The 11614-nt window shown below is 35.0% G+C and overlaps 1 protein-coding gene across 5 annotated transcripts in view; it reads left to right on the top strand.

Moving 5' to 3' along the window:
• Positions 1-9207, top strand: part of LOC115211753 — a 33775-nt gene extending 24568 nt beyond the window's left edge. For 4 of the 5 annotated variants that reach the window (XM_036502975.1, XM_036502974.1, XM_036502976.1 and 1 more), the window contains one exon: positions 681-8550. In XM_036502975.1, the coding sequence (XP_036358868.1) occupies positions 1138-8352 (7215 nt within the window). In that variant the 5' untranslated portion in view covers positions 681-1137 and the 3' untranslated portion in view covers positions 8353-8550. Of the gene's footprint in view, positions 1-680; positions 8551-9194 lie in introns of those variants that run through there. The other variant, XM_036502977.1, reaches the window with a different exon arrangement.
• The last annotated feature ends 2407 nt before the right edge of the window (positions 9208-11614 follow it).

An 11614-nucleotide genomic window follows, 5' to 3' on the forward strand; every position in this document is an offset into this window, starting at 1 on the left:
GTTCTATTTTAACAAAACTGTCCGATGAACGAGAACGTGAAACTCCGAGTAACAGCTTTTGTTAAATTTCTGCTGCTTTTAAATAAAGTGTATATATATATATATATGTACACACACACATACACACACACACACTCACTCCACCATTGAGCAGTATCTTTGAAAAGGAAAATGAATGCACATGCTGCAGATACATGTGCACATGCCCCAAACACACAAAGCAGATACACATGCACACAGACCTGACGTGCTCGCATGTCAGATACACACGTGCACATCAATGATCTGATAATAAACCATACCCCACTTCCCCGGCAGAAAATCACCAGGTACTCACCAACACCCTGTCCTGACACATGGTTGTAGGAATAAAGACTTGAATTGATGTTGCTAATATGATTTGCATTGAACTGTAAAAACCCAGCATCTAGAAGCCATCTTGGACTTATCTCATTTGGTCACTAGAAGCTTGACGAGATAGGTTCGTTTGATAAGTTGCATGAAGCCAAGTCAGAACTGTTACTAAATTATGTGTGTGTTTGTGTGTGTAGAGAGAGAATGAGAGAGATAAATCCATTTTTTTATTATAAAAAGTGGGCTTAAAACAAAAGATATATGAAATTTTGAAAGAAATATCCTCTGACATTATTCTGTATGTATTTTCTTTTCTTTCTTTCCAGATTGCCTTTCAAAAAGGATTTTTGCTTGAAGTCTAGGACATCAACCTCATTCTATTTCCTGTCATGATATGGCAAATTCAGGCGAAGATTGTAGCAGGATGTTTGATAGGTATTTTACCATGATGATACGATATCTTCCTGATTGATAGACAGTCTTCCACACCATGGTGTAAATGTAGGATATTTGAGTGGAAAACGGCAAACTTCTGCCTCCCACCATTTTCTTTCTTTCTGCCTTCTTGCAAAAACAGTATGCAATAGCTGATAATTACTGAGTCATTCTCTCCATTCTATTACTTTATTGTTAGATTTGGAATAAAATCCTTCAGTTCTATACAGGTAGCTTTCAAGCATTGCCTTAAACAAGGCATCTTTTCCTTAGAAAATTAAATTTTAATCAAAAGGTTACCTATCTCTACTTCATCCTATCCTTCTCTGTATTTCTCTTTCTTCCAAAATGGGTAAATCGTCATTTGAGTGCAATTTTTGTGACAAAGAATTCACCAATAGATCTAGATTAGATTCTCACCAGAGAATTCACACAGGAGAACGACCACATATTTGTAATCAGTGTAATCGGCCATTTCGCACAGCCTCTGATTTGAAAGTACATTTCCGCACTCATACTGGAGAGAAGCCTTATAAATGTAACTTCTGTGATCAAGCATTTGCAGTTTCACGTAATCTCACTGCACACATACGTATTCATACAGGTGAGAGACCTTTTATCTGTTCATTATGTCACAAGGCTTTCACACAGAAATCTGCACTCAATGTTCACTCCAGGATTCATACTGGTGATAAACCTTTCCAGTGCATCTTTTGTGCCAAACAGTTTGCATACTCTAACAGCTTGAAGGTGCACTTACGTGATCATACACGTGTTGAGAATGGCAACGACATTGACACCAATAACAGCAGCAACAATAGTAGTGATATTCATTCTGTAAGTAATAACACTAACAATATTATTAGTAACACAAATCTTTCTGGTAGAGGCAGACGTAAAAAAAATAATCGTTGTAAAGCAGGTAGAGCCCCTAAAAACCAGGAGACCATCAAGCAATCAACTGTATTGGGATTCTCCGATTATACCCAACCAGAGGAAGAAGCTCTCTATACTTGTTCTATTTGTTCCCAAGGCTTTGACCAAATTGAGCTTCTAGCCGAGCATTGGAAGTCTCACAATGAAGACACTGATTCCGAGAAGAGTGATGACGACAATCCTTCAAGAACTGCTCAGAAAGATGTTAATGGTGTTGGTAAAGTACTGTCTAAGACAAAAGATAATTTAAAAGAGGAAAAGAATCAAGAAAACTTGGTTGCACCTAAATTCAACAAAGCTGTTGATGACAATGATACTTATCAAACGATTGACAAAGATAACTCTTCACATGCAGAGTTTACAGAGCCCTCTTCCATTTACTGTAACTTAAGAGAAAGCATTGCAAAATCACTTGGTGCAATTCAGATTAGCAATGGGCAACGTCAGACAAGATCTAGAAGTAAAGAGCAGTCTGATGATCCTTCAGTTTCAACGGTAGCACCTTCAAAACATTCTAAGTCATCAAAAAGTTGTCACTCTTCCAAATCACCTTCTGTTAGTGCATCCAATACTACGTTTGGGAGTAGATCCAAACGGCTGCTTTCAAAAAATCCAGTTGGCAGTCAGGCTAGTCAGGCAACTAAAAATATCAGTCCAACTGTTTCAGTTGCTAATAGCTCATCTAATGTAAGCCTTTATGGGAATGAATCTTTCAATTCTGTAAAAACTGAAGAAAATATGAAATGTGTTTCTGAGAACACGCACTCTGTTGATAAAGGAAATACATCCCAAGATAATAAATGGGAAAGTTACCAGACCACTACTCTGATAGATGAAGGAGAAAACCAAAGTGCTGTTATTACAGAATCATTGGTCAATAGTGTCTCGGTGAAAAATGAGCCATCTTTTCTGCCTTCTAGTGATACCTTTTCCAAGGAAATTTCTCAAACATCAGACAATGCAATGTCTGAGACAAATCTTGGCAAAGAAATCACAAAATCATCATCATGCCTTGTTGAAAATAAATTAGATATTGCTTCTCTTTTTGACCAAGATATTTACACATCTGCTCTCAATGATGCTCTGAAGTCTCTTCCATCAACTGCTTCATTATCCAATTCCTTCCTGAACAATGACAACAATCACAGCAATAACAATAGTAGTGATGAAAATAAAGACCCCCTTAACTCTTCAGGAGACATGACTGATTCTTTTATAAAGAAGGAAACAGAAGGTACTGTTTTCTTAAATCTACCCCAATCCTCTCAGCAGGATTTGGTGGCTTCTTCCTCCATGCCATCTATAATGTCAATGATGGATCAGTCCCAAATTGATATGTTGTCCAACTCCACTGCTGCTGATACATCATCAAATATAGCTGAAAAATTTAAAACATACAAGTGTACACTATGTGGCATGATATTATGTGAGGCTGAACTTTTCGTTGAACATTTAGGGAAACATTCCCGAAATGCTAATCCATTCATATGCACAGAGTGTGGAAGACAATGCACTCGTCAGTATGATTTGAAAGTGCACACTAGAACACATACAGGCGAGAGACCATACAAATGTAGATTTTGTAAGCGTGGGTTTGCTATTTCTCGCAATCTTGTGGCACATCTGCGTATTCACACTGGGGAGCGACCTTATCAGTGCAATACCTGCAATAAGTCATTCACTCAACAAAGTGCACTACGGACACACAGCCGCATTCACACTGGTGAAAAACCATATGTTTGTAAAAGCTGTGGCAAAACATTTTCTTATTCGTATGTCCTAAACTCACATGTACGTGATAACAAACTTTATCGCTGCAACTATTGCCAGGGAATGTATATTGGGTCTTGTGCTATTAACCAGCACATGAAGTCGCATGATGAAGACAAACAGCTAGCAGAAAATGCTGCTAGTATCGAGGAACTTTCTTTTAGTACAGATGATACTGAGATTCTGAATGAAAATGTAGTTAATGAACTGGACAGAAAGCTGTTAAGCTCTACTGGAACACCACACCTAAAGAATTCCAAGTCAAAAAAAAAGAGGAAAGGAAAATTAAAATTGATTTCTCAGACTATTGATGTTACTGAATCTATAGACTGCCAGATTACCAACATAGACAATCCAGATCTTTGGCCAAATACAGATATGCTTGTTAAAATGGAAAATAATGCTGAAGAATTCATAAGAAATGGTGAAAATTTTGGTAATGTAGATCAATCTATATTTGGAAAATCAGGTCTACCAGACCAATTGGGTTGTGATTCTCAGATTTCAAAAAATGGAGATGATCTGCAAGCACTTTATGTGGGGAATTTAGAAATGCAAAACTACAGTCAGAACTCTGAAAATGTTGCCCCAAAGAGTTCCTCTCAAGAGGGTTTTGGCGGAAAATTAAGTTCCTATTTTAAATATGCTAAACACTTGTCTTTACAACATGAAGCCAAAATATCAAGAAAAATAAAAGCTAGACAAAAAGCTCATATCTGCTGGTATTGTCACCGAGACTTTGGAAAATTCAAGGACCTGTGTAAACACGTGAGGAAACACTGGAAAAGCCGTCTTTACAGCTGTTCTCATTGCAAGAGGAAGTTTACTCGTCAAACTGCTTGCAAAATGCATAAAATGATACATGGTAAGAAATATTTCAAATGTCAATATTGTAGTAAAAGTTTTGCATTCTCATGCAGCTTGATGTCTCATTTGAAAGCAGTCCACACACACCGGTGCCATGTAAAAAGCCATAATTGTCAGCATTGTTTTCAGTCATTCAGTCGTTATTACCTCCTTTCAGCACACATAAAAAAGCAACACTTAGGAAAATCGTCTGAGAAACTAGGAGATACATTTATAAAATCTAACAAATCATTAATCCCACAGCAGCCTTATGAAAACAATACTGATATTCTAGGTATTGATGAGCCTCATTTACCATCTAAGGTGAGTCCAACTTCTTCTGTGCAAAATAATACATCTTGCCATCAATTGAATAATGATCAGATTGTTATTTATCTTGAAGAAGAAGGTGATTCCAAAATGGAAGATCTTGAAAACGAGATCAATGATAATATATTATCTTCCAATTCTGGTGAAGGATCTGCCATTGATATCAGTGCAGCATCTCTAGATGACCCTGATGCTGATGATGAAGAGGAAAATCTGTCTTGTAGCTTTTGTGAGCGCACTTTCAGCCAGCGCCATCAGCTTTTGGTACATCTTCGAATTCATACTGGTGAAAAGCCATATAAATGTACTTGGTGTCATAAAGCATTTCGTGTGTCGAATGATCTTAATGTTCATACGCGTATTCACACAGGCCAACGTCCTTATAGGTGTAAAGTGTGTGATAAAACATTTACAGTCTTACGTAACTTGTCAACCCACATGAGGGTACATACAGGTGAAAAACCTTATCAGTGCAATATATGTACTAGATGTTTCTCTCAGAAATCAGCTCTTACGGTCCATATGCGTATCCATACTGGATCAAAACCTTTCAGATGTGGTATGTGTCCACAAAGTTTTGCTCATTCATCAAGTTTACGACAACATAAGCAGCGTCATGTCACTGGCGAGCTTGAGGAGGAGGTTTTCCGATGTACTGTTTGTGACAAGACTTTCCCTTGCTTCAATACTCTTAGCAGTCACGTTGAAGAACACCTTCAAGAAAACTTAGAGTCAAATAGTAAAAATAAACCTGGGTTGAGCAAAACTGCAATATCACCATCAGGAGTAGAGATTAATCAGGAATCTGTTTTGCAGGAAGAGACATACACACCATCTCTAAAAGAAACCAACTATGCAATTAAAGATACTGCTAAAAAACGTGGCAAAAGAAAAACAAAAAAACGCAACCGTTCTAATTTATCTGATGGTTTCGATCAACAACAGCTTAATCAAGTAAACCAAGTCATCAACAAAATGAAGCTTGAGGAAGAAGCCATGCTTTGCATCAAAGATGAATCCAATTCCTCAAGTATGATTGATTCTCTTAAATTCAAAGCCTTGAATGATGATCCTGCAGATCCATCACCGTCGTCATCAGTTGGAACATTGGAAAAATCTTTTCGCACCTTGAATAACCAAAAGAAGAAAGAGAAAATTCCTTGTGTCAGTACTTCTCAAAACATGGCTTATAAATCTGAGCCTAGAGATTTCTCTAGCCAGCAACAGCATTTATTAGAATCTGAAAATTTGAACAAGGCTGACTTTGATGATGTTGTTGGCTTTGCTGAAAAGAGTGATGATAATGTTTCAGACACTGCCTCACAAATTTACTCTTGTAATGACTGTGAGAAAACATTTAATCAGAAATGCCTTTTATTAGCACATAGCAGGATCCATACAGGAGAACGTCCTTATAATTGCCATGTCTGCAGCAAGACATTTCGCATTCCTAATGATTTGAAAGTCCATTTGCGGAGTCATACAGGAGAAAGGCCTTACAAATGTCAAATCTGCAATCGTGGTTTTTCGATTTCTCGAAATTTAACAGCTCATTTGAGGGTTCACACTGGAGAAAGACCATTTAAGTGTGAATTCTGCAGCAAATGTTTCACTCAGAAATCAGCTCTAACAGTTCATATAAGAACCCATACAGGTGTTAAGCCATTCAAATGTGAAGTCTGTGGTCAATCTTTTGCCTATTCTTACAGTCTCAATGTTCACAGGAAACAACAACATAATTTAAATAGCAATAGCAAACCGTCCAGTGGCCGGCTTTACAAGTGCAATGATTGTGACCAAACATTCACACATGGCTATCTTCTTGGAATCCATCGAAGAACTCACAAGCAGCGCAGTAAAGCCAAGCAACAAAACTCAATTAATCAAGTTCCTCATGCCAAGATGCAAAGTTCTGAGGATCAGCACTTAAATTCACGTTTGAAATCAGATCCTTTCTTGTCTCTTTCACTTGTTAATAACAATCTCAATGAACTTGAAATTGACCAGATTACTCTCAGTCAGAAAGATTCTCTGAACCTTCATGAAAAATCACTTGAAGAATTAGACCAGAATAATATGTTCATTAAAAGCAATACTAGTGATTTTCAAGCTCATAATGCAGATTTAGAAGATTTTGAAAAACCTCACCAGTCATTACGTACCAAATTTGGAATCTCAGAGAAGCTCAACAGAAAAACCAAAAGGCAAAGACGCTCAAAGTATTCATTACAATCTACAGAAAATGATGGAAACAAAAATGGTGAAAATGAATGTGTTGAACTATCCAATACTGAAATAGATTTTGATGAAATAGAAGCAACAGCTGCACGGCTAGAGAATCTGTTATCAGATGAACCACTCTCCATTGATGAGGCTGCTTGCAAAGTGTGTGGTAAAACATTTAGCCAAAGAGCTCATTTAGCTGCTCATTATCGCATCCATACTGGTGAGAGACCTTACAAGTGTCGCTTGTGTTTTAAGGCTTTCCGTGTATGTAGTGACCTTACAGTGCATCTGCGTACTCACACAGGTGAGAGACCTTACAAATGCCAATACTGCCCAAAAGCCTTTTCAATTTCTCGAAATCTTACTGCACATTTACGTACACATACTGGTGAGAGACCATTTGCATGTGGACAATGCAGCAAACGATTCACTCAGAAGTCTGCTTTAACAGTTCATATGCGTACACATACAGGTGTACGACCATATGTATGTCAAGTTTGTAAAATAACCTTCACATATTCACATAGTCTGAAAATGCATATCAAGCATCATCACTCCAGAGCAAGTATGTCTGATGCACCTGAGGCTTCGCCGGCATTCCAATTTGATGGCACTACTGACTATTTATTTCCAAATGCTCCAATATCTGACGGCAGTTTAATACTTGAATCTCCTGAAAAGAAATCCAATTCCAGCTTGACAGATAATCTGAATAAATTTGGGGATGACACAGTGGCAGAAAGTGCAATGGATGCTAAATGCAGCATCAGTCAAAATATTTTTAAAGATACAATTGACAGTGAATATAATGATAGTAACATATTCTTAGATGATATGTTCTCTTCAGCTAACAGTTCTGCTAATTTCCTGACCAATAGCCAGCAGCAACAAAATTCTGCTACTTCATCTTTTAGTGAACAAACTGCTGATAATGGCAACTTTGACAACTTAACTGAGATGAATAGCAAGTGCCAAATTTGTGACAAAACATTTAACCAAAAGTCTCGTCTTGTTGCACATTTGCGTACACACAGTGAGGAGAGGCCATATCAATGTAACCTGTGCCCCAAGACATTTCGTGTAGCCAGCAACTTGTCTATACACAAGCGTGTCCACACTGGTGAAAGACCATATAAATGTGACATTTGTAGCAAATCATTCACAATCTCTCGTAATCTTTTCACTCACATGCGTACCCATACTGGCGAAAGACCATTTTCATGTGAACGCTGCAGTAAAAGGTTCACACAGAAGTCAGCCTTGACTGTCCACATGCGAACTCATACTGGGGATACCCCATATGAGTGTGATGCTTGTGGGGAAAAGTTTACATACTCCAGCAGTTTTATGCTCCACAAAAAGCACAACAAAGCTATTAATTGCACCTATTGTGGAGACGTCCTTTTGGGCAAGTGTGCCTTCCGCTCTCATCTGCAAAAACACATTACTGCTTAAGCATTCTCAGATCAAGAGTGAAAATAAACCAGCTTACCGCCTTTGAACATGGAATCTCACTTTTTTTTTTTAAATGTGTGTATGCATGTATGTTTTGTATGCGTGTTTCTCTTTAAAAGGTTGTCTAATCTTATTCAGTTAACGGAATCAAAGAAAAAGAAAGAAAAATAGTATATAAAAAAGGAAAAAAAAAACAAATATATAAGACATGATTGAGAAGCTTTGTTGGTATTACAAAAATAGAGGAAAATATTTGAAATTATTTAAAAAGTGTTTTACATGTTTCCATCCCATTCCATATAAATAATACATGTTGTGTTCTTCATTGTTTTTTTTTTTCCATTCTCTGTGTTTCAGGGAGCTATTTATAAAACCTTAGATGAAAATCAGGAACATTTCTTTAACCCTTTGTTAGATTACTTAGATACCTTGTAATCATACATAGACTTAATATTAACTTGAAAATCACTCATGGTTTCCTTATTATTTTTGATTGCAAGTACGCATTCAAAACATTCATTGTTAGATTCTTGTTTGTGTTTTTTTTTTTGTTTTTTTATGTGATGTTGGACAATATTTTTATTTTTCATCACGTTTTTAAAACAGACAAAACATTTTTCACATCTTCACTTATTTTTGGCTTGTTTGTTTCCTCAGGCATCACTTATTATTCATTAAATTTTTTTTCTTTCAGTTTCTTTACTCAATGTCCATCTCACCTTTAACTACTTCGCCTCATAATTTAATTGGTTCATTCTCTCGATAATATTCATTAGATTATAGGAAGAAAAAAAACCTTTAATAAACCTTAGAATTAATTCCTAACAAATGAAAACAAAAAGAGGGAAAGCGTGTTCTTTCTTTTCTTCATGTTTTTGTCCATGCAAAGAATTGCATTAATTTAAAGCACCATTTATTACACATTTTGTAGAATGTGCATGTGTGTGTATGTAAGCATATGTATGTATATAAACATGTATGTATGTGTGTGTGTGTATATATATATATATATGAACAAACAGATAATTATAATTTCAAAAATGATAGCCCTTGTGTATATTTTCTGCTCTTCCCATGGTTGTTCATACTTTTTCCTAACTTATATACAATTTTTCAAACTGATCAAAACACTATTTTTACACACAACACGACTACAGTTTATTAATTGACATTAATTAATTAGTTTTTTTCTTTTTTTTTTCAAATATTTTATCTTAGTTTTTACATACAAGTGCACCTTTTTTAAAAAAAACAAAATAATATATTTCATTTTTTTTTTATATTATCAACAAAGTTTGAATAATTATAAAATCCCTCTCCTCTCAAAAATAAATTAAAACATTTTCAGTTGGGCAATAAAATTTTCAAAAAGAAAAGAATGACATATATATATAAAGTAAAATCTTATTTATATTTTAGTCTGTTAAATCTTTTTGCATGGTGTTATCCTTGCAATACTACTTTTTTTTGCAAAAATATAAACAAAAAAGTTTCGTGAGATATATATTAAAATAATAATTTAAACAAAAAAGAACAAAAAAATATAGTGATGCCAAATCCTTTAAAAAAGCAGTCATCAACCAAAGTTACCAAGGAGATAGTAGAACATTCATCAGTAACATAAGCAACCATAATAATTATAATTGTTCCTAACTTAGGTACAGAGCCAGCAATTTTGACAGGAGGGTGTTTATTTTATTGATCCTGAAAAGATGAAATAAAGTACCAGTCAAATCCTGGAGTTGATAGTATCAACTAATCTCTTTCACTTGAAATTGCTGGCCTTGTGCCTAAATTAGAAACAGCAATAATAACAGCAACAACAATTTGAAAGAATGTTTCGGATATTTCATTCACTATGTTACTGACAATATATTTTGCAACACTTCAAAAAAAAAAAAAATGACATTTCATTATTTATTTGTTTATATATTTATTTAACATTTTATTTACATTTGTTATCTGCTAAATGAAATTTTTTTTTCTTTCTTGTCTTAAAAATTCCAGTTTCCAGAATGAATTGTTATGAAACAATTATTAACGGTTTTTGATCCAGCATTTATTTGTACAACTATAAGCTAAGAATGGTAAATCCACACACACACATATAGATAGATGTGCAACCTTTTTTGAGACATGTATATAGATAAAACAAAATGCATAAATAAACTAACAAGTCCTTTTCCTTTTTTCCCTCACAATTTAATCTTTTAATTTTGTCTTTTTTCACCTTTGTTAATTGAATATTCATTTGCATATTTTCCTTCTTTCGGCTTCTTATTCTTTGTGAATACTGAACATCATATATGGGAAGAAGAAATATCTACTAGTCTATATTTTTAGGTGTCTTTAAAAAGAAACAAGAAATAAATCAAACAAAATATAAAATGAAAGAGAAAAAAAGCCACGTTGTAATTTCAATATACTTTTATATTAGTCATAATGTCTCTCTATATGGTGTTTATTACAAATTATGTATTGTTTTGCATATATGCATTCATCTCCTAATAATATTAGATCCAATATAACAACAAACAGCTTTTCCTCATCCATCTCTATTACATTTTAGCTGATATGTCTCTAACATTAATAATAATGATTTCAAATTTTGGCACAAAATCAGCAATTTGGGGGGAGGGGTAACTCAATTACATTGATCCCAGTATTTAACTGGTACTTATTTTATCGACCCCCCCCCCCCCCAAAAAAAAAGGATGAAAGGCAAAGTCAGCCTGGGCGGCATTTGAACTCAGAACATAAAGATAGACGAAATGCCACTAAGCATTTTGTCCAGCGTGCCAATGATTCTGCCAGCTCATTGCCTTAATAATAATAATAATATTTTATTTTTTTATTTTATCTAGTTTCAGCTCATGAGCTGTGGCCATGCTGGGGCACCGCCATCTTAGAAGAAAAATAGTGATAAGAAAAATAGTGAAAATAGTAGAAGAAAAATAGTGATAATTTTCCATGCAAGCATGGAAAACTAACATAAGAATGAACAAATAAAATATAATGATTAAGGCGCTTACATTACTCTCAATATTTGACTGGTATTCATTTTATTGATTCTGAAAGGATAAAAGACAGTTGATCTCAGCAGGATTTGAACTCGGAATGTTGTGCATCACGACTAAATACTGCAATGCATTTTGTCCGACATTCTAATGGTTCTTCTAATACCCTGCCCCCTTAGTAGTGGTGGTGGTGAATGCACATTTATTTAAATTTCAAAGTAAAATTCTTGTTTCTGTTAGACTAG

Source organism: Octopus sinensis, linkage group LG5 (genome assembly GCF_006345805.1).
Source record: "Octopus sinensis linkage group LG5, ASM634580v1, whole genome shotgun sequence".
Classification (NCBI taxonomy): domain Eukaryota; kingdom Metazoa; phylum Mollusca; class Cephalopoda; order Octopoda; family Octopodidae; genus Octopus; species Octopus sinensis.